The 23,679-nt window shown below is 45.7% G+C and overlaps 1 protein-coding gene across 2 annotated transcripts in view; it reads left to right on the forward strand.

Annotated features, from left to right (window-relative positions):
* LOC116977450 (adhesion G-protein coupled receptor D2-like) overlaps window positions 1-23,679 on the forward strand; it is a 316,744-nt gene that overhangs the window by 145,653 nt on the left and 147,412 nt on the right. For both annotated transcript variants that reach the window (XM_033027889.1, XM_033027890.1), the window contains exon 21: window positions 2,190-2,231. In XM_033027889.1, coding sequence (XP_032883780.1) covers window positions 2,190-2,231 — 42 coding nt within the window. The remainder of the gene's footprint in view (window positions 1-2,189; window positions 2,232-23,679) is intronic.

The following is a 23,679-nucleotide window of genomic DNA, read 5'->3' on the forward strand; positions in this document are numbered from 1 at the left end:
TGCTCTCCGGAGATGCTGCCTGACCCGCTGAGTTACTCCAGCTTTTTATGTCTATCTTTAGTTTAACAGGTTGGCTGCAAGACATGGCATTTGCTAAGGCAGAAATCCTCCAGCACTGCACTATGATTCCTACTTCACCTTTGTGCCCAAATTGTGGGGTAGGATGAATCCTACAGGGATGTAATTTTGGAGTTCTATTCATAGTCATCGAGTGATACAGTATGGAAACAGGCCCTTCGGCCCAACTCGCCCACATCGGCCAACAATGTCCCAGCTACACTAGTCCCACTTGCCTGTGTTTGGTCCATATCCCTCCAAACCTGTCCAATCCATGTACCTGTCAACTGTTTTGTAAACGATGGGATAGTCCCAGCCTCAACTACCTCCTCTGGCAGCTTGTTCCATACACCCACCACCGTTTGTGTGAAAAAGTTATCCTTCGGATTCCTATTAAATCTTTTCCCCTTCATCTTGAACCTTCATCTGGTTCTCGATTCCCCTACTCTGGTCAAAAGACTCTGTGCATCTACCCAATCTATTCCTCTAATGATTTTGAATTCCTCTATAAGATCTCCCCTCATACTCCTGCGCTCCATGGAATAGAGACCCAGCCTACTCAACCTCTCCCTCTAGTCCTGGCAACATCCTCGTAAATCTTCACTGAACCCTTTCAAGCTTGACAATATCTTTCCTGCAACATGGTGCCCAGAACTGCACGCAATATTCTAAATGCAGTCTCACCAACGTCTTATACAACTGCAACATGACCTCCCAATGTCTATACTCAATACCCTGACTGATTAAGGCAAAAGTGCCAAAAGCCTTTTTAACCACCTTATCTACCTGTGACTTGACCTTTAAGGAACCATGCACCTGTACTCCTAGATCCCTCTGCTCTGCAACACTACCCAGAAACCTACCATTCACTGTGTAGGTCCTGCCCTAGTTCGACGTCCCAAATTGCAACACCTCACACTTCAATCAACCATTCCTCTGGCCATTCGATCCAGATCCTGCTGCAATCTTTCACAACCACCCTCACTATCTGCAAAACCACTAACTTTTGTATCATCAGCAAGTGTGCCGTCAAGAGCCTTGGATCACGGTGTCATGTCCACTCTCTCTCCTTATCCTCAGAACCTGCCATCCCATTACCGTCCAGACATCTATCAGTTTAAATCTTGAGTCAATATTTTCTTAGCTAGTTAGCTTTCTAATTGTCAAAATGTTAACTGGTAAAAAGTACACAAATGAGATCCAAACTCCTGGTGTATATAACATACTTATCAGATCTGGAGCGTTTGACAGCACTGGGCCTGTACTCGCTGGAGTTTAGAAGAATGAGGGGGGACCTCATTGAAACGTACAGAATAGTGAAAGGCTTGGATACAGTGGATGTGGAGAGGATGTTTCCACTAGTGGGAGAGTCTAGGACTAGAGATCATAGCCACAGAATTAAAGGACGTTCTTTTAGGAAGGAGATGAGGAGGAATTTCTTTAGTCAGAGGGTGGTGAATCTGTGGAATTCTTTGCCACAGAAAGCTGTGGAGTCCAAGTCAGTGGATATTTTTTGGGGCAGCGATAGATAGATTCTTGATTAGTACCGTTGTCACAGGTTGTGGGGAGAAAGCAGGAGAATGTGGTTAGGAGGGAGAGATAGATCAGCCATGATTGAATGGCAGAGTAGACTTGATGGGGCCGAATGGCCTAATTCAGCTCCTATCACTTATGATCTTATGATCTATAACGTCCGGTACTCGACTACAAGCGATCTCATGTGAATCTATAGTGGACGCAGGATCGGGTGAATTTATGCTGCCCGTTTAGCCTGGCAGTGTTGCAAAGTGTGTAATATTACTGACCTTTGTGCATCTTGATGAGGTTCTGCATCACAAGTGATTGCAATAATTGTGGAGGTGGTTTCAAGGGGACCTGTTCCTTTTCAAGGCCCCCCAGTTCTCCCGATAACCTTGATTTACTATTCAGTTGGATAAGAGAGATTTGTAAAAAGCTGCGTTCCTCTGTGGTGGATACTTGAGCTACAGTTCATGAAATTGAAAAATAAAAATTGACCTTGTCTGTTGCAAGAACCTCTTTGTGTTTGTTCTCAGGGAAACTTCGTTTCAAAATTGCAAGTGAAAAAAAATGATTACAGTTAACAGCTTTTTCCCCTCCTTTTGTCTTTATAGGGTCTCTTCATCTTCCTGATATATGGAGTATACAACACAGAGGTAAGGCAAGTTATAGTGTCTCAAGGCTGACAGCCGGATGAGAGAAGTGACAGGCGTCTGATCTCACAGAGGGACAGAGCAGCTCTCTGCTTGAATGTCCTACTGCCCTTCATGCTTGGACTGCCCCATATGCATCCTGGTTTACCATTAAACACTGACAACCACATGGAAACAGATACATTTCTCATAGTCACTTACCAATATTTCAAAGTCCTTTTTATTTTTCAGCCACCGTAAGTTCACCGAGTGATGCAGTTTAATGTTTAGAACTATTGCTAGAGTTACGGACTGGCACTTAAGACCGGGATAGAGAGATTAAGTGCCAAGGTGCAAGACCTTGCATAGTACAATACTATGGAAAATATTAAGTATGTAACAATATCACTTAAATTCTCCTGAGGTTTTGTTATTTTCCATGTATCTCTCTTAACAATCTTCAGATCAATTTTCAGAAAAAGAGCTGATCTATACATTTGATTGCTAATGGTTTTTCTAATGCATTATAATAGAATTTGTTTCATATTTAATTTAGTTTCCACTTAAAACTCTACTAATTGCTCTGGCTGTATATATAGAACATATCAATCAGCAGTGGGCGAGTAAATTTGCAATGTAAGAACAAGTTGGAAGACTATATATTTTTAATTATACCTGAAGACAATTTCATATTCCAATGGGTTTGAAACCAGGGTTTCGGACTGGATAGATGGTGACCTATGATGAAAGTGGTGCCACAAGATAATTGTCCAGTTTGCTCAAGTGTGCCTTTAGTATATTGAGACTGTGGGCCATGTAACGAGAACGTATTTGTACCCCGACAGAAGCGAGGAACTGAGCATAAACCAGGCAATCGAAGGACAAGGTTTGCAGCCTCATCCTTCAATTGTCCAGCTTATCCTCAATTTCCCAGCCCAGCATGTAGGCGTTATTGCTTAATTTGTCATTGAAGGCTATTCTCACACGGCCAGTAAAAAACGATTCTTCATGAGTGTCAAGTACAGCTTCCTTCTGGCATAACTCTATTGAGCTGACTCTTGAATGAACGGACTAGCTTTGAGAAGAATATCCAAGGAAACGGGGTGAGCATCCAGGTCTGTTTGATTGAAACGGCGAAGGCTGAGACAGAACAAAACTTGAAAATATCCAGATACACAGGGGAAACAATCGTGCAACTGAATGGACAGCTAGGTCATGTTTGCAGGCAGTTTGAGGAAGGCAAGCTTAAAATACAGTTCAATGAAGGTAGAATGGAAGTAGATATGGATATAACCCCACAACTAGACTAAGTGGGACCCGCTGGGCCCCATGTTCACACGGGAGGGCTGGTCCCCCAATGCAATATTCCACCTCTCCACCAATTCCAATATTGGTGGCCACTGGGGGGGGGGGGGGGGGGGAATACTTATTGATGGGCCGAAGGGGCTCTTAAGAAAAATTGGAGTGAAATCTCAGTGAAAGGCACTTTTTCTGGACTTTTCCTGGCCTGCACGGGCCTTTTGGGCCAAAGTGCTCCTCCTGGGCTAATACGGGCACTTTGCGCAAATGGGACTGGTTTCTCGGCTAATAGGGGCCTTGTTGGCCGAAATTGGTGGTTTCAGGCAGGCCGAACAACTCCATTTCATTTCCATTTCAATTTCAAGCACAAGGCAGGCCAAACAACTCATTTCATTTCCATTTCCATTTCCATTTCAATTTCAAGCACAGGGCAGGCCAAACAACTCATTTCATTTTCATTTAATTTCATTTCCATTTCCATTGCAGTTTCAAGCACAGGGCAGGCAAACCGCTCATTGCATTTTCATTTCATTTCCATTTCCATTGCTGTTTCAAGCACTGCGCAGACCAAAGAGCTCAATGAATTTTCATTTTATTTCCATTTCCATTGCAGTGTCAAGCACAGGGCAGACCAAACAACTCATTTCATTTTCATTTCATTTCCATTTCCAAGCACAGAGCTGGCCAAACAACTCATTGCATTTTCATTATGGGCTAACAAATAATTTATTGCAAGTACATTGCAGACTCGCAATTCAGTTGATTCACAGCTTAGAATCAAAGTTGTGGCCTCTCCCTCGCGATCTTCCAGAATGACTGACACGTCCAAGCATACGGGGTTTTATAGTCCTGCCTCCCGCCCCCCCGGAATTGGCGTGACCTTCATTGCGGTGATTGACAGGCGAGAGGACCAATCAGCTGATCTCACGATGTTTTTAACACTCATAACTTTGTTATTTTTCATCGATTGGAAAAATCCTCGGGGCTGCCTTAGGGGAGGAGGACTGTGGCCAAAAATCATAGTGATATAAGGTTTTTTCTAAAATCAATATACAGCGCAGACAGGAAGTGGTCAGGATGAGACTTTTAGTTATATAGAAATACCATTCATGCATGGCTTTTCAATTTGTCCAGTGCAAATTGGAGGAACAGCACCTCATATTTCGCTTGGGAAATTTGCACCCCAGCGATATGAACATTGACTTCTCTAACTTCAGATAGCCCTTGCTTTCTCTCTCCATCCCCTTCCCGGTTCTCCCACTAGTCTTACTGTCTCTGCCTACATTCTATCTTTGTCCCGCCCCCACCCCTGACATAAGGTCTGAAGAAGGGTCTCGACCCAAAACGTCGCCCATTCCTTCTCTCCAAAGATGCTGCCTCACCCGCTATGTTACTCCGGCAGTTTGTGTCTATCATGGCGTTTCACTTATTCCTCTATTATCGGTTGTGCCACTGTGTGGATGTAGACTGGAGCACTTCTTGTTAGCGTTACCCTGTAGTGGAATAGAGCGCTGTGGAAATGTAGACAGAATGCAGATCTTCCCACAAAGTGGTTGTCCTGATGGAGGTTGATGTGATTGAGATAGTTTTCTTCATCTGCCATCTGATGAAGAGGCAGTGGGTCTGACTATGTGTGCACACAACGTGTGAGTGTCTCGAGTCTTGGCCAACTCTTAACGTGAAAGCATTGAAAGGTAAGGCAAGGAATTTCAGATCTAAGTTCACCTTTTCCATTCAGATGTAGATGTGCTGCAAGTAAGAATTTCATTGTTCTATCTGGGACATATGACAATAAAACACTCTTGAAAATTGATCAGTCGTCAGGAAATTAAACTCACACTGGTAACCATATCTCTGGTGTGGGTGGATTTTGAAGGCATTGAGTTGAAGCTTTACAAGGGGATGGACATCCTGTTGTGCAGCTGCAACTGTGGCATGATGCTCTGTGCAGAAGTTCATAAGGAAGATGAGTTCCTCATGAGAATTGTTTGCTCGCTCCTGGGATGTGTGCATTAGCAATGGAGATTGTGAACAAGACTGGTTAGAGCTTTGGCCATTTGCAAGAACAGTTCGCTGCATATAAAGTGTTGAGGTTTCATCTGTGGGGTCATGGTCAAGGGGTAGATATGAGGAGGTGTCTGAAGAAGTGTCTCAACCTGAAATGTCACCTATCCATGTTCTCCAGAGATGCTGCCTGACCCGCTGAGTTACTCCAGCACTCTGTGAAACGTCACCTATCCATGTTCTCCACATATGCTGCCTGACCCGCTGAGTTACTCCAGCACTCTGTGAAACGTCACCTATCCATGTTCTCCACATATGCTGCCTGACCCGCTGAGTTACTCCAGCACTCTGTGAAACGTCACCTATCCATGTTCTCCAGAGATGCTGCCTGACCCATGGAGTTATTCCAGCACTTGTGTTTTTCTGGTAACATATAAATATAGATGAGCCTAAGTTTAAGCAATTTGGGGCAAAGGTTGAGGTGAAAGAGCAGCAATTCATGATATAAACAACAGTGGACAACACATAGTATGAATGAATGTGTAGTAGACAACATGAGGTATGAATGAATCAGCAGTGGACAACATGAGGTATGAATGAATCAGTGGCGGACCACACATATTATGAATGAATGTGTAGTGGACAACACATATAATAAATGAATGTGTAGTGGACAACACGTGGTGTGAATGAATCAGTAGTGGACAACATGTGGTGTGAATGAATAAGTAGTGGACAACACATATAATGAATGAATGTGTAGTGGACAACACATATTATGAATGAATCAGCAGTGGAATGGTTGTGTTTAAATTTGAATGAGGGTCTAAATAATGACTAGTGTTTTGTAATGACCATCTTGATCTTGTAGTTACACCTCATGCATCAAATTACTCTCAACATTTAGAGGATGAAGACGTTTTTCTACCATGACAAGACACATATTCTTGTCTGCCTTAATTTAGCAAAATAGTACTCATGGCCAAAAGATTAGACTGAGCCAGGAGATGGTGTGTGTAGGAAGGACCTGTAGATGCTGGGTTAAATTGAAGGTAGACACACAATGCTGGAGTAACTCAGTGAGTCAGGCAGCATCTCTGGAGAAAAGAAATAGGTGATGTTTTGGGTGGAGACCCTCTTCAGACAGAAGAAGGGTCTTGACCCGAAACGTCACCTATTCCTTTTCTCCAGTAGATGGTCTGTTGATTGGCCATATTTAACGCTGCCTGCTCTCCTCTCAGAGAATATCTATCACTCAACTGAGAGTTTCAGCTTCTTAATGTCACTTGATGAAGTTGTCCTTGTCTCTAGTCCAACAGTCCAATTGTGAGGTGAATGTTTCTGTCAGGTTTATGGAAGGTGCCAGTTGTGTAGAGTTGACACTGTTACATGTGGAGTTCTTGTGGGTTTATTCGTGATAGAGTGAGCACCCTGTTAAAAATGATCAAGTTTGACATTTAAACAGGCATTATGAGGAATGTGGTCAGGCTGGATACATGGGTGGGGCTTCTTCTGGGCCTAGTTTGTGAAGGCTGCACAGCAGGGCTTTGCTCTCTCAACATCAGGTCTCCCGTGGTGGAATTCAGCCTGCTGTCCACAGCAAGTTTTAGTAAATACTAATTTATTTTTGCAGATACAAGTTTCCTTTTTTGTCAAACTCCACACGGCAAGATGTTTGCAACTGATGGGTGGGATCAGTTATTAAAAACAGGGCCAGAACTAATCATAGTTGTATGTAACAAACATACTGATCCTAGCCCTAATCCCACTGATCCCAGCCCTAATCCCACTGATCCCAGTCCCAATCCCACTGATCCCAGCTCCAATTCCACTGGTCTCAGTCCCAATCCCACTGATCCCAGCTCCAACCCCATTGATCCCAGCCCTAATCCCACTGGTCTCAGTCCCAATCCCACTGATCCCAGCTCCAACCCCATTGATCCCAGCCCTAATCCCACTGTCCCAGCTCCAATCCCACTGATCCTAGCCCTAATCCCACTGATCCCAGCCCTAATCCCACTGATCCCAGTCCCAATCCCACTGATCCCAGTCCCAATCCAATTGTCCCAGCACCAATCCCACTCATCCCAGTCCCAATCCCACTGTCCCAGCTCCAATCCCACTCATCCCAGTCCCAATCCCACTGATCCCAGCTCCAATCCCACTCATCCCAGTCCCAATCCCACTGATCCCAGCTCCAATCCCACTCATCCCAGTCCCAATCCCACTGATCCCAGCTCCAATCCCACTCATCCCAGTCCCAATCCCACTGATCCCAGTCCCATCTCCACTGATCCCAATCCCACTGATCCCAGCCCCAATCCCACTGATCCCAGTACCAATCCCCCAGCTCCACTCCTTCTCTGACCAAGCCATGTCTGGTTCAATGTGCCACCTCTCCCTGAATTCTTTGGCTCTAATCTTTTCGTAGAGTTTCCCATGAGGGACTTTGATTTAAAAAAATTATGACGACCCCATGAATTGCAGTGGCCTCATCAATACATTTACCACTTTGAAAAATTCAAGCAAATTAGTCAAGTAGAATATCCTATGTTAACACCACTCTGACTATTTTCCCCATTGACGTTCCTCCCATTGAAGGTTGATTTAGAGGTCTACAATTCCCTGTCTTATTCTTGCTTTCCTTCTTGAATAACATCATTTACTGCCCTCCAGTCATCTGGTGTCTCACCCATGGCCATCTAAGGTTTGAAACTCTCTGTTAGTTCTCTATTCATCTCCACTCTTGCCTCCAACAGTAGTATGGAGCAAATCACATCAGAATCTGGGGATATAACCATCTTTAAGGCCTATTACACATTTGACACCTCCTTTTAATGGTCATTCACTATCCATCCCGCTTTGAATTTTCCAATTTGTAAATCCAGAGAATAATTATTGAAGATTGTGTTTGCCTCCTATGGCTCCGTTTTGGTCCTTTGCATGGACATTGTTTCCTGGTCACTTCTCACCCTTAATGTGCTGACAAAATGCTTTGAAATTTTCCTTTATCTTGTCATAAAATCAGAAGAGATAGGAGCAGAATTAGGCCATTTGGCCCATCAAGTCTACTCCGCCATTAAATCATGGCTGATTTATCTCTCCCTCCTAACCCCTGACACCCGTACTAATCAAGAATCTATCTATCTCTGCCTTAAAAATATCCACTGACTTGGCCTCCTCATCCTTCTGTGCCAAAGAATTTACAACCATCGGTCAAAAGAAATTCCTCCTCATCTCCTTCCTAACTGAATGTCCTTTAATTCTGAGGCTGTGGCCTCTAGTCATAGACTCTCTCACTAGTGGAAACATCATCTCCACATCTATTAACCCAGTTAGTCTCATCCCGTGGAGTCTTATCCACCAGCAACTGATACAAAACTCACTATTGGCATCCTCAGCCGTTGTAAAAGTGTTGAGTTGATTTTCTAACTGCTACATCAACCAGGTTTCACTCTATCAAGTGCTCCCTTTATTCCACCCTTTCCCTCCCCAACCATCTCTGCAACTCAACACCGACTCGCTTTCCTAGTTCTGACAGAGTTTCAGACCTAGTAACTGTTTCTCTTTCGCGATCTCCCAGTTGCCAAACACTTTAACTCCCCCTCCCATTCCCACACTGACCTCTCTGTCCTGGGCCTCCTCCACTGTCAGAGTGAGGCTCAGCGCAAATTGGAGGAACAGCACCTCATATTTCACTTGGGTAGCTTATAATAATAATAATGGATGGGATTTATATAGCGCCTTTCTAATACTCAAGGTGCTTTACATCGCATTATTCATTCACTCCTCAGTCACACTCGGTGGTGGTAAGCAACTTCTGTAGCCACAGCTGCCCTGAAACAGACTGACGGAAGCGTGGCTGCCAATCTGCGCCTACGGCCCCTCCGACCACCACCAATCACTCACACACATTCACACACATTCACACACAGGCAAAGGTGGGTGAAGTGTCTTGCCCAAGGACACAATGACAGTATGCACTCCAAGCGGGATTCGAACCTTCGCTTTCCCTCTCTCTCCATCCCTCCCCACCCTAGTTCTGACTAGTTTCTCTGTCCTCCTGATAAATATTACTGATTGTATGCTTTATTGTCACCTTCCCCTCAGCTAACAATGAACCATTCTACATTTCCTTGATCATCACCTGCTTTGATCTTTCGTTTTCACACCTTACCCTTCCACAACTCTCGTCTCTCTCCCCTGACTCTCAGTTAGAAGAAGGGTCTCGACCCGAAACGTCACCCATTCCTTCTCTCCAGAGATGCAGCCAGTCCCGCCGAGTTTAGTTTAGTTTTAGTTTAGTTTAGTTTAGTTTAGGCATACAGCGCAGAAACAGGCCCTTCGGCCCACTGAGTCTGCACTGACCACCAATCCCTGCACCTTAACACTACCCCACACACTCCAGGGACCATTTTACATTTATACCAAGCCAATTAACCTACAAACCTGTACGTCTTCAAATTCCTGGGCGTGTATATTTCCGAAGATCTTTCCTGGACCCAGCACAATGATGTAATCATAAAGAAAGCCAGATTCTGGAGATTCAGTATGTCTAAGAGGATTCTCTTGAACTTACGCTCCCTCCGTAACTCCCTGGTCAATTCTTCCCTTCCCTCCCGCACCACCCCCTCCCTGGGCACTTTCCCTTGCAACCGCAAGAGATGCTACACTTGTCGCTTTACCTCCCCCCTCGACTCCATTCAAAGACCCAGGCAGTCGTTCCAGGTGCGACAGAGGCTCACCTGCATCTCCTCCAACCTCATCTATTGCATCCGCTGCTCTAGATGTCAGCTGATCTACATCGGTGAGACCAAGCGGAGGCTTGGCGATCGTTTCGCCGAACACCTCCGCATTAATCAACCTGACCTCCTGGTGGCTCAGCACTTCAACTCCACCTCCCATTCTGTATCCGACCTCTCTGTCCTGGGCTTGATCCATGGCCAGAGCGAGCACCACCGGAAATTGGAGGAGCAGCACCTCATATTCCGCTTGGGCAGTCTGCATCCTGGTGACATGAACATTGAATTCTCACAATTCTGTTAGCCCTTGTTGTCTCCTCCCCTTCCTAGCTCTCCCTCAGCCCTCGGGCTCCTCCTCCTCCTTTTTCCTTTCTTCTCCCCGCCTCCCCCCACCCCCCCCCACCCCCCATCAATCTGAAGAAGGGTTTCGGCCCAAAATGTTGCCTATTTCCTTTGCTCCATAGATGCTGCTGCACCCGCTGAGTTTCTCCAGCACTTTTGTGTACCTTCTCTTGAACTTCTACAGGTGCACAGTAGAGAGCATGCAGGCTCAGCGCAAATTGGAGGAACAGCACCTCATATTTCACTTGGGTAGCTTATAATAATAATAATGGATGGGATTTATATAGCGCCTTTCTAATACTCAAGGCGCTTTACATCGCATTATTCATTCACTCCTCAGTCACACTCGGTGGTGGTAAGCTACTTCTGTAGCCACAGCTGCCCTGGGGCAGACTGATGGAAGCGTGGCTGCCAATCTGCGCCTACGGCCCCTCCGACCACCACCAATCACTCACACACATTCACACACATTCACACACAGGCAAAGGTGGGTGAAGTGTCTTGCCCAAGGACACAACGACAGTATGCACTCCAAGCGGGATTCGAACCTTCGCTTTCCCTCTCTCTCCATCCCTCCCCACCCTAGTTCTGACTAGTTTCACTGTCCTCCTGATAAATATTACTGATTGTATGCTTTATTGTCACCTTCCTCTCAGCTAACAATGAACCATTCTACATTTCCTTGATCATCACCTGCTTTGATCTGTCGTTTTCACACCTTACCCTTCCATAACTCTCATCTCTCTCCCCTGACTCTCAGTTAGAAGAAGGGTCTCGACCCGAAACGTCACCCATTCCTTCTCTCTAGAGATGCAGCCAGTCCCGCCGAGTTTAGTTTAGTTTAGGGATACAGTGCAGAAACAGGCCCTTCGGCCCACTGAGTCTGCACTGACCAACAATCCCCGCACATTAACACTACCCCACACACTCCAGGGACCAGTTTACATTTATACCAAGCCAATTAACCTACAAACCTGTACGTCTTCAAATTCCTGGGCGTGCATATTTCCGAAGATCTTTCCTGGACCCAGCACAATGATGTAATCATAAAGAAAGCCATATTCTGGAGATTCGGTATGTCTAAGAGGATTCTCTCGAACTTACGCTCCCTCCGTAACTCCCTGGTCAATTCTTCCCTTCCCTCCCGCACCACCCCCTCCCTGGGCACTTTCCCTTGCAACCGCAAGAGATGCTACACTTGTCGCTTTACCTCTCCCCTCGACTCCATTCAAAGACCCAGGCAGTCGTTACAGGTGCGACAGAGGTTCACCTGCACCTCCTCCAACCTCATCTATTGCATCCGCTGCTCTAGGTGTCAGCTGATCTACATCGGTGAGACCAAGCGGAGGCTTGGTGATCGTTTCGTCGAACACCTCCGCATTAATCAACCTGACCTCCTGGTGGCTCAGCACTTCAACTCCACCTCCCATTCTGTATCCGACCTTTCTGTCCTGGGCTTCCTCCATGGCCAGAGCGAGCACCACCGGAAATTGGAGGAGCAGCACCTCATATTCCGCTTGGGCAGTCTGCATCCTGGTGACATGAACATTGAATTCTCACAATTCTGTTAGCCCTTGCTGTCTCCTCCCCTTCCTAGCTCTCCCTCAGCCCTCGGGGCTCCTCCTCCTCCTTTTTCCTTCTCTTCTCCCCGCCTCCCCCCACCCCCCCCCCCCCCCCCCCCCCCCCCCCCCACCCCCCATCAATCTGAAGAAGGGTTTCGGCCCAAAATGTTGCCTATTTCCTTCGCTCCATAGATGCTGCTGCACCCGCTGAGTTTCTCCAGCACTTTTGTGTACCTTCTCTTGAACTTCTACAGGTGCACAGTAGAGAGCATGCTGACTGGTTGCATCATGGCCTGGCTTGGTGACTTGAACGTCCAGGAGTGGAAAAGACTACAAAAAGTTGTGTACACTGCCCAGTCCATCATCGGCTCTGACCTCCCCAACTATCGAAGGGATTAATCGGAGTCGCTGCCTCAAAAAGGCTGCCAACATCATCAGAGACCCACACCATCCTGGCCACACACTCATTTCACACTCATTTCACCACTGGCATCAGGAAGAAGGTACAGGAGCCTGAAAACTGTAACGTCCAGGTTCAGGAACAGCCTCTTCCCTACACCCATCAAGCTATTAAACACTACAACCTTATATAAGCTCTGAACTACAATAGACTGTGCTGTTCAAGTTACACCAGCATTTTGTGTCATATTTTCTACCAACGCTGCTTGAACGGCAGAGTTTTTATTAACTGCACTCGGCTGGGTGCAGGAAGTGTGTGGGCATTCTTGCCCCCGAATCAGCCTGTAACCAGCCCTGCCATTGTCATGGCGTTGCAGTCACTCTGTGGTTGTGTGAACATTGTCTATATGGATTAACAGATGCTAGAAATCTAAAATACAGGCACAAAATGCAATCAATTCTCTGCAGGTCAGACAGCATCTGGACAGGAGTGGGTGTGTGTGGAATGAACAGGGCTGATGCATAGGAAGGAAACTGCAGATACTGGTTTATACCGCAGCAGCTCAAAGGCTTCTAATTAGAAGCAGATAAAGCAAGGGGTGTAATTTAGAGGTAGGGACGAAGGAAAGAGCAAAGATGAAGGATGGACATAAACCTTCTCGGGCATTCTCCGCTGCAATAAAAATGGTCCGATCCTCATCTTAAATGAATGAAGTCAGGGGAGATGAACTGACGGAAGGGACGATTGTATTTGTCACTTTAATTTTCCAACCCGCTCACTGCCTGACCCTTCAGCCCTCTGCCTCCTACACTTCTCAAATGAAGCTGGAGGAGCAGCACTTCATCTTTCCATTAGGAATTTTACAACCCGCACGTCACACTGAGTTCAACAGTTTCTGATCGTAACCGGTGCTCCTATGTTTCGGGCAACAGCTGCCGGTAATGAGCCTGCTGTTGTAATTTACGACTCCTCTCAACCCATATTTTGTTTCTCTCTTGTCTCATTACCGTTGCCTATTGCCTTGCACCGTCACCCCTTATGTCATTTGATCACTTGCCTTCCTTCCGAAGAAATGAAGATCAAGCAGTTTCTACAGTGGGGGCCTGATCACCAGTGTTAGCATTTCAGAGATACAGCGCTGAAACATCTTTAGAGTGTGGGAGGAAATCAATGTTTTCGGAGAAACCCCACGCAAGTCGCTGGGAGAACGTGCTGTGGTTTCCTCAGGGTGTCCGGGTTACTCCCGCACTCCAAAGATGTACATGTTTGTTGGTTAATAGGCTTGGTATAAATGTAAGAAAGGTGTGTGTAGGATAGTGCTACTGTGCGGGGATCGCTGGTCTGCATTGACTTGGCGGGCCGAAGGGCCTGTTTCCGCGTTGTATATCTAAAACTGAACTAAAGGTCGGGCAGTTTCTGTGGAGAGAGAAAGCGCTGGTCAGAACGGATTATAGATTGCTGGTTCTCACCTTTGTGCAGGCAAGTAGTGATTGTGTAATGGAAATGAAAAGGGTTTCTGCCCACCTCTGAACAGCTGAGTGGGAAACTTAAATAGGTAATTGGTAGATGTCCTAAATAGGGCCTGTGAGCGAGTGTAGTGTTTTGTTCAAACAGCAAACAATGTCAATCCCAGTCTGTTCCAGCAACATTCCTTTATTAATTTAAAATAAAATATATCAGCTGTAATGTTTATTCTTTAAGGAATTGTTGCAAATTTCCATTTCTTCTTTTATTAACTACATCACAAGGTCACCTGCAGACAAAAGGAACTGTAGATGTTAGTTTACAAATAAAGATGCAAGGTGCTGGAATAACTAAACGAGTCGGGCAATGCTGGTGACATTTTGGGTTGGGATCCCCATCCGAAACGTCACCTATCCATGTTCTCCAGAGATGCTGCCCGACCCTCTGAGTTACTCCAGCACTCTGAAATGTCATTTTAGAGTCATAGTCATATAGCATGGAAACAGGCACCATGCCTAACTCAACCATGCTGACTAAGATGCCCCCGTATTAGTCCCATTTGCCCATGTTTGGCCTATAACCCTCAAAGCCTTTCCTATCCATGTACCTGTCCAAGCTTCTTGTAAATGTTGCTATTGTACCTACCTCAACTATCTCCTCTGGCAGTTTGTTCCATAATATACCATAATTCCCTCTCTGAGTGAAACAGTTGCCCCTCAAGTTACTTTTAAATCTTTCCCTCTCACCTTAGTATCTGGTTCTTAATTCCCCATGTCTGATCACCCTGTCTATTCCCCTCATGTTATGCAAATACGCACATCTCAGTCTTGGGTCTGGGAAGGAGTGCACTCCTTTGGGATCTATCATTTTTGAGTCCCCTGTATACCGGGGGCGGTACAGTGGTGCAACGGCAGAGTTGCTCCCTTACAACACCAGAGACCTCGGTTCGATCCTGACTATGGGTGGTGTCTGTACAGAGTTTGTACTTTCTTCATGTGACCGCGTGGGTTTTCTCCGGGTGCTCTGTTTTTCGCCCACACACCAAAAATGTGCAGGTTGTAGGTTAATTGGCTACACTAAATTGTAAATTGCCCCTAGTGTGTGGAATAGTGCTAGTGCACAGGGTGATCACTGGTTGGCATGGATGTGGTGGGCCAAACGGCCTGTTTCCATGCTGTATCTCTATAGTAAAGTATACGGGATTAAACCGTGTTAGGTTGAAGAGACAAGCTAATATTCAGTCAGCTAAAATTTAAATCATGGATGCATTGGTGATCATTTTCCAATGTTCTATAGATTCAGGATCAGTTCCTGTGAATTGGAGGGTAGCTAATGTGATCCCACTTTTTAAGAAAGGCGGGAGAGAGAAAACAGGGAATTATAGACCAGTTAGCCTGACATTGGTGGTGGGGAAGATGCTGGAGTCAATCATAATATGAAATAGCGGCACATTTGGATAGCAGTAACAGGATCGGTCCGAGTCAGCATGGATTTACAAAAGAGAAATCATGCTCGACTACTCTTCTGGAATTTTTTGAAGATGTAACTAGGAAAATGGACAAGGGGGAGCCAGTGGATGTAGTGTACCACGACTTTCAGAAAGCGTTTGACAAGGTCCCACATAGGAGATTAGTGGGCAAAAGTAGGGCACATGGTATTGGGGGTAGAGTGCTGACATGGATAGAAAATTGGTTGGCAGACAGGAAACAAAGAGTAAGGATTAACGCATCCCTTTCAGAATGGCAGGCAGTGACTAGTGGTGTACCGCAAGGCTCGGTGCTGGGACCGCAGCTATTTACAATATACATCAATGATTTATATGAAGGGATTTATATGAAGTAACATTAGCAAATTTGCAGATTACACAAAGCTGGGTGTCAGTGTGAACTGTGAGAAGGATGCTATGAGAATATAGGGTGACTTGGACAGGTTGGGTGTGGGCAGATGCATGGCAGATGCAGTTTAATGTGGATAAATGTGAGGTTATCCACTTTGGCAGCAAAAACAGGAAGGCAGATATCTAAGTGGTGTCAAGTTGGGAAAAGGGTTAGTACAACGGGATCTGGGGGTCCTTGTTCATCAGTCAATGAAAGTAAGCATGCAGGTACAGCAGGCAGTGAAGAAAGTGAATAGCATGTTGGCCTTCATAAGAGTAGTTGAGTATAGGTCCTTGTGCAGTTGTATAGGGCCCTAGTGAGACCACACCTGGAGTATTGGGTGCAGTTTTGGTCCCCTAATTTGAGGAAGGACATTCTTGCTATTGAGGGAGTGCAGCGTAGGTTCACAAGGTTAATTCCCGGGATGGCGGGACTGTCATATGCTGAGAGAATGGAGCGGCTGGGCTAGTATACTCTGGAATTCAGAAGGATGAGAGGGATTCTTATTGAAACATATAAGAATATTAAGGGTTTGGACACGCTAGAGGCAGGAAACATGTTCCCGGTGTTGGGGGAGTCCAGAACCAGGGGCCACAGTTTAAGAATAAGGGGTAAGCCATTTAGAACAGAGATGAGGAAACACTTTTTCACACAGAGAGTGGTGAGTCTGAGGAATTCTCTGCCTCAAAGGGCGGTATAGGCCGGTTCTCTGGATGCTTTCAAGAGAGAGCTAGATTGGGGTCTTAAAGATAGTGGAGTCAGGGGATATGGGGAGAAGACAGGAGCGGGGTACTGATTGTGGATGATCAGCCATGATCACATTGAATGGCGATGCTGGCTCGAAGGGCTGAATGGCCTACTCCTGCACCTATTGTCTATTTTCTAAATCGGTCATAAATTATAGGAGTAGAATTAGGCCATTCAGCCCATCAAGTCTTCTTAGCCTCAGCTGCTGTACAAGTTGGTTTCTCCTCCTCATCCTGTTGGATTCTCCTCAATATCTTGCATCAGCATCTCCTGCCCCAACGTCCTACCTCAACAGCCATCGGAGATAGACACAAAATGCTGGAGTAACTCAGCGGGACAGGCAGCATCTCTGGAGAGAAGGAATATGCGACATTTCGGGTTGAGACCCTTCTTCAGACTGTGAGTCGGGGGAGAGGGGGGACACAGAGATCAGGAAGCGTAAAGTGTGTGAAAATTAGACAAAGGGGATGCAGATCAAGGAAAATGTAGAATAGACCGTTGCTAGCTAGGAGAAGGTGACAACAAAGCAAATGGATAAAATGTAGTCGGAGAAAGTCAGACTGGTCAGAGAACTGGGAAGGGGGAGGGATGGAGAGAGAGGGAAAGCAAGGGTTACTTGAAGTTAGAGAAGTCAATGTTCATACCGCTGAGGTGTAAGCTGCCCAAGTGAAATATGAAATGCTGTTCCTCCAATTTGCGTTAGGCTAGGAGAGTGGAGGAGGCCCAGGCCAGGCGTGCTGTTGGACTCCTATGCATGATGTACAAGCAATCACCATGATCTGTACACATGCTCTGTGCATGCGCATGCACCCATTCTACATGCATGATATGTTTGAAATGTAACTTTGTTATACCAATGTATTTCAAAAGGAGACATATATATTGCATTGTTTTTCTAAGGATATCCTGCCTGGCCCATCTCTTCTTAAGTTTGAAATATTGTTGGCATACAGAACAAGGCAGCGGAAATGTTATTCTGCAGAGTTATATAATGAGCGATCAGGTCACAAACAGTATTTGTTTTCAAGCAGTGGGTGCTGTCACTTGCAGCTGCAATTTAGTTTAGTTTAGAGATAGAGCGCCTTGGGCCCATCGGGTCCGCGCCGACCAGCGATCCCCGCACATTAACACTATCCTGCACACTCTAGGGACAAATTTACATTTACCAAACCAATTAACCTACAAACCTGTACGTCTTTGGAGTGTAGGAGGAAACAAAAGATCTTGGCGAAAACCCACGTAGGTCACGGGGAGAACATACAAACTCCTTACAGACAGCAACGTTAATAATAATAATAATATATTTATTTGCATAGCAGATTTAAAAACAACTCGCGTTGACCAAAGTGCTTCACATCAGTGCAGGTACTAATTTGATACATACAATGGTGGACAGACCTAACAATACATACATAAGCTGTTTACAGCGGCCCCTCAGAGGGGTTCAAAAACGCTAGGGAGTAGAAATAGGTTTTGAGTCATGACTTAACGGAGTCGATGGTGGGGGCAGTTCTGATGGGGAGCGGGATGCTATTCCACAGTCTAGGTGCTGCAACCGCAAAAGTGCGGTCACCCCTGAGCTTAAACCTAGACTGCGGGATAGTCAGTAGCCCCAAATCGGCCGACCTGAGGGACCTGGAGGTAGTAACGAACCCGGGTCTCCGGCGCTGCATTCGCTGTAAAGGGCCTGTCCCACTTTCACGACCTAATTCATGACCTTTTTTACTCGTGGACATTTTTCGTCATGCTAGAAAAAACGCCCCGACCTACTTGATGCCATGAGTACCTACGACTAGCATCCCGGCCTGCTACGACCTACCTACGACCTTGTGACGACCATGCTGCGAGTATGAGTCAAGGGCAAACTTGGCAGAGGTCGTGAATTAGGTCGTGAAAGTGGGACAGGCCCTTAAGGCAGCAACTCTACCGCTGCACCACCATGACCGTCCTTGTTTCCTTTCTAGTTGTTGCTTGCATATCATTTAAATAAAATGTGGTAAGGAAGGTTTAATGGACAAGAACAAGGTAGCTGACAAACAGTGTCTTATTGACTGAGGATCTAATCAACCCAAAACTATCACTGTGCAGAACCTCAATAAAAACGGTAGATGGACACAAAAAGCTGGAGTAACTCAGCGGGTCAGGCAGCATCTCTGGAGAAAAGGAATAGATGACATTTCGGGTTGAGACCCTTCTTCAGACGGAGAGTCATGGGAAAGGGAAACGAGAGATATAGATGGTGATATAGAGAGATATAGAACAAATGAATGAAAGATATGTACAAAGGTAATGATGATAAAGGAAATCAGCAATAAAAATGGGCTGTTTAAAGAGGGAGCACAGAAAATGCATCTGTATAGAAACAAACATTAGTTTCACATCCTGTCTCAATCAGACGATGCACAGCTTATAACGAGGAACAGGAATGTAAGAAAACTATCCCTCCCCAAACCCTTCTACCCTCTCAAGCTATCTTTTCTTACATGAGTGTTCTCTAGAACTTGCTCTCCTGTCAAGTTTGTTGTCATTGTTTCACCATCTCCTCACTTGTTTTAGCTTCAGTTTTTGTTTAGATCAAAGAGCAACAAAGCAGCTTTGGGCCTGGTGCTGAGTTACTCTGGGTGTCGTGGGATGACAAGGTTGTGACCAGGAGATGTGTAGATGGAGCTCATGCTGGCTATTGTACTACAACAGGAGGAATGATGAGCAAAAGTTACAGCTGATCCATTTTGAAATAGAGTGATGATCTTTTTATGATCAATTTTATGATTGGGTGGCATGGTGGCATTGCGGTAGAGTTCCTGCCTTACAGCGTCAGAGACCCGGGTTCAATCCCGACTACGGGTGCTGTCTGTACGGAGTTTGTACGTTCTCCCCCTGCGTGGGTTTTCTCCAAGATCTTCGGTTTCCTCCCACACTCCAAAGATGTACAGGTTTGTAGGTTAATTGGCTTGGTGTAAGTGTAAATTGTCCATAGTGTGTGTAGGGTAGCGTTAGTGTTATGGGATCGCCGTCGGTGTGGGCTCGGTGAACCGGACCTGTTTCCGCGCTGTATCTCTAAACTAATATCTGTGGTACCATGTGATTTATCAAACATTTAAATTGAAAGTTACAGTTTGGCAGAACTCTTTATTGTGAGAGAAAAACATTTCATGCATCATTTCATGCAATGTTTGGTTGAAAGCTTGGTTTAATTTGTTCTTCGTTGTTCCTTTCAGCCAGAGGACAGAGTTGGCATCATCAGTCAGTGTATTGAGTATAGAAGTTTGGAGGTCATGTAGCAGGTGTATAAGATGTTGGTGAGGCCGCATTTAGAATATTGTGTTCAGTTCTGGGCTCCATGTTATTGAAAATATGTTGTTAAGCTAGAAAGCATGCAGAGAAGATTTACAAGGATGTTGCCAGGACTAGAGGGTGTGAGCTACAGGGAGAGGTTGAGTAGGCTGGGTCTCTATTCCTTGGAGAGCAGGAGGAAGAGGGGTGATCTTATAGAGGTGTATAAAATCATGAGGAATAGATTGGGTAGATGCACAGAATCTCTTGCCCAGAGTAGGTGAATCGTGAACCAGTGTTAAGGTGAAGGGGAAAAGATTTAATAGGAATCTGAGGGATAACATTTTCACCTAAAGGGTGGCAGGTGTATGGAACAAGCTGCCAGAGGAGGTAGTTGAGGCTGGGACTATCCCAACATTTAAGAAACAGTTAGACAGGTAGCTCTAGGGGCTAGTGGAATCAAAGGATATGGGAAGAAGGCAGGCACGGGTTATTGATTGGGGATGATCAGCCATGATCACAATGAATGGCGGTGCTGGATCGCAGGGCCGAATGGCCTCCTCCTGCGCCTATTTTCCATGCTATGTTTCTACAGGTACATGGATAGGACAGGTTTGGAGGGATATGGACCATACACAGGCAGGTGGGACTAGTGTAGCTGGGACATGTTGGCCGGTGTGGGCAGGTTGGGCTGAATGGCCTGTTTCCATGCTGTATCATTCTATGACTCTATGACTATTAGAACCTAATTCTGGACCTAATTCATGGATTGCGGTATCTTACTTTTCATTATTCTTCAGACTTAACAATGAACAATCTTTGCTGCAGCCAAGTACTTTAGATTCAAAATGTGCCTTGTTCGCATTGTGTAGGAGTTGGCTCCACCGTTACCTCTGGTACTTGTGTGTTGTGTTGATGGACACGCATTGAATTTTTTTATTAATGTATTTACAGCACTTTGTAGATGGAGCTTTTTGGATTGAGCACTAAATCATGTACATATAATTCCATAAATAAGTTATCAACATCACATTATTCAATCATTGTTTAAATATTTAATATTTTCTTTTTTATGAAATATATTACCTCCAGAATCTGGTGCCCCAAGAGGTGGATTTGTGGTGACATCTTGATGTTGCTGGGAGGATGGTGGTCTTGGGATACACTTCTGAACAAGTTGAACAAGTTAACTCAGTTCTGAAGATGCTTCAAGGCTGCAACACTTTGTGCAACATCTGATTGCCCCAGGCAGGCTGGTGGATGAATGAAGGAGTCCCAGCAAGGCTGGTGTACCTCCTTCCCCCTGCCTCCCTCATCCCTCACCAACTTGGAATGGGTGGAGAGTCAACTGGTGCTGCAGGATGTGGCCCAGATGTGGCACTGTAGGATGTGGGCCAGATGTGTTGCTGTACGCTGTGGCCCAGATGTGGGGCTATAGGATTTGGCCCAGATGTGACACTGTAGGATGTGGCCTAGATGTGGTGCCATAGGGTGTGGCCCAGATGTGCTGTGGGATGTGGCCCAGATGTGGTGCTGTAGGATGTCGCCCATATGTGGTGCCATAAGATGTGGCCCAGGTGTGCTGTAGGATTTGGCCCAGGTGTGGTGCTGAATGCGGGTAGGATGTGCCCTGATGTGGCGTTGTAGGATGCCCAGATGTGGAACTGTAGGATGTGGTCTGAGCGTTGTGCTGTAGGATGTTGCCCAGATGTGGTGATGTAGAATGTGGGCCAGATGCGTCACTATAGGCTGTGGCCCAGATGTGATGCCACAGGATGTGGCCCAGATGTGTTGTGGGATGTGGGCCAGATGTTGCACTGTAAAATGTGATCCAGATGTGGTGCTGTACGATGTGCCCAGCTGTGGTGCCGTGGGGTGTGCCCAAACGTGGCATGCAGGATGTGCCCAGATGTGGCATGCAGGATGTGCTCAGATGTGGCATGCAGGATGTGCTCAGATGTGGCATGATGTGCCCAGATGTGGCATGCAGGATATGCCCAGATGTGGCATGCAAGATGTGCCCAGATGTGGAATGCAGGATGTGCCCAGATGTGGCAGGCAGGATATGGCCCAGATGTGGCATAGATTAGTTTAGTTTAGAGATATAGCGCGGAATCAGGCCCTTCGGCCCACCGAGTCTGCACCACAGTTAACATTAACACACTAGGGACAGTTTACACATATAGCAAGTATACAAACCCAAGCCAATTAACCTACAAACCTGTACGTCTTGGGGCCATTCTTTGCAAAGTGAACCAAGTGTCACACACATCATCACATAAAGTAATACATTTAAAAATTCTTGTAAGAGATTAATCTTATTCAATGCTATTTCCCTACCTACAGAACTATAATGCATGTCTGCTAAAGATATGAACATTCTAGCTTTTTAAAATTTAAGCAGTTTGTCAGGTAAAACTGAGTTATGAAAAAAAACCTCCATGCGAGGTCACACACGTGACCAGTCATATTTGACCAACATAAATATTTCACTTGATATGAATATGAATCATATATGCAGTACAAAATAACATACTTGTAATGATTTCAGAATCAGAAGAGATGTATTCTGCAATTTTTCATGTTTTTAGTCACACACGTGACCAAGAATGGCCCTTTGGAGTGTGGGAGGAAACCGCAGATATTGGAGACAGCACCCGTAGCCGGGATTGAACCATGGTCTCTGGCGCTGCAAGGGCTGTAAGGCAGCACCTCTACCGCTGCGCCACCGTGCAGGATGTGGCCCAGATGTGTTGCTGTAGGATGCAATCAAGGGTGCTCAAATGGCTGAGATACATGAATCTGTTCGACATGGGTGGGGTGCTGGATGCATGCCAACGGGACAAGTTTAGATATGCATTGTGGTGGGCATGAATGAGTTGGGCTGAAGGGCCTGTTGACTTGCTGTGGGACTCTACTGCTTGTTCCAAGTCCTTGTTTGTCAGTGTCAGCGATTTCTTGCAGTAATTTGGAGCTCATGTCATCATGGGCAGTGGGCTGCAAAGTCAGTTCTCTGAACAATGCTTAAGTCCAGCAGACCTGTCTTGTCCATCCCACGAGAACAAGATGTGGCAACTCTTTTTATTAATTCAGGCTGTGGACTTTGTTGGATGAGCCAGCATTTAATTGCCCAACTCTAATTGCTAGTGAGAATGTGGTGCATTATTAATTCTGTATTAATCTGGCAATTCTGCATTGCGCTAATGCTAAGCTGTGGTTTACAATCAAGCAAAAAGCACTCATGCCACCTACATTGAAGTTATTATATCTAATAATTCTTCATGCACAACATATTGTGACATTGCAAAGATTATTCATCATTCACTTCAATTTAGACAATAGATAATAGACAATAAGTGCAGGAGTAGGCCATTCGGCCCTTCGAACCAGCACCGCCATTCAATGTGATCATGGCTGATCATCCCCTATCAGTACCCCGTTTCTGCCTTCTCCCCATATCCCCTGACTCTGCTATCTTTAAGAGCCCTATCTAGCTCTCTCTTGAAAGCATCTAGAGAACCAGCCTCCACCGCCCTCTGAGGCAGAGAATTCCACAGACTCACAACTCTCTGTGAGAAAAAGTGTTTCCTCGTCTCCGTTCTAAATGGCTTACCCCTTATTCTGAAACTGTGGCCCCTGGTTCTGGACTCCCCAACAGCAGGAACATGTTTCCTGACTCTAGCGTGTCCAAGCCCTTAACAATCTTATATGTTTCAATAAGATACCCTCTCATCCTTCTAAACTCCAGAGTGTACAAGCCCA

Source organism: Amblyraja radiata, chromosome 10 (assembly GCF_010909765.2).
Source record: "Amblyraja radiata isolate CabotCenter1 chromosome 10, sAmbRad1.1.pri, whole genome shotgun sequence".
NCBI lineage: Eukaryota > Metazoa > Chordata > Chondrichthyes > Rajiformes > Rajidae > Amblyraja > Amblyraja radiata.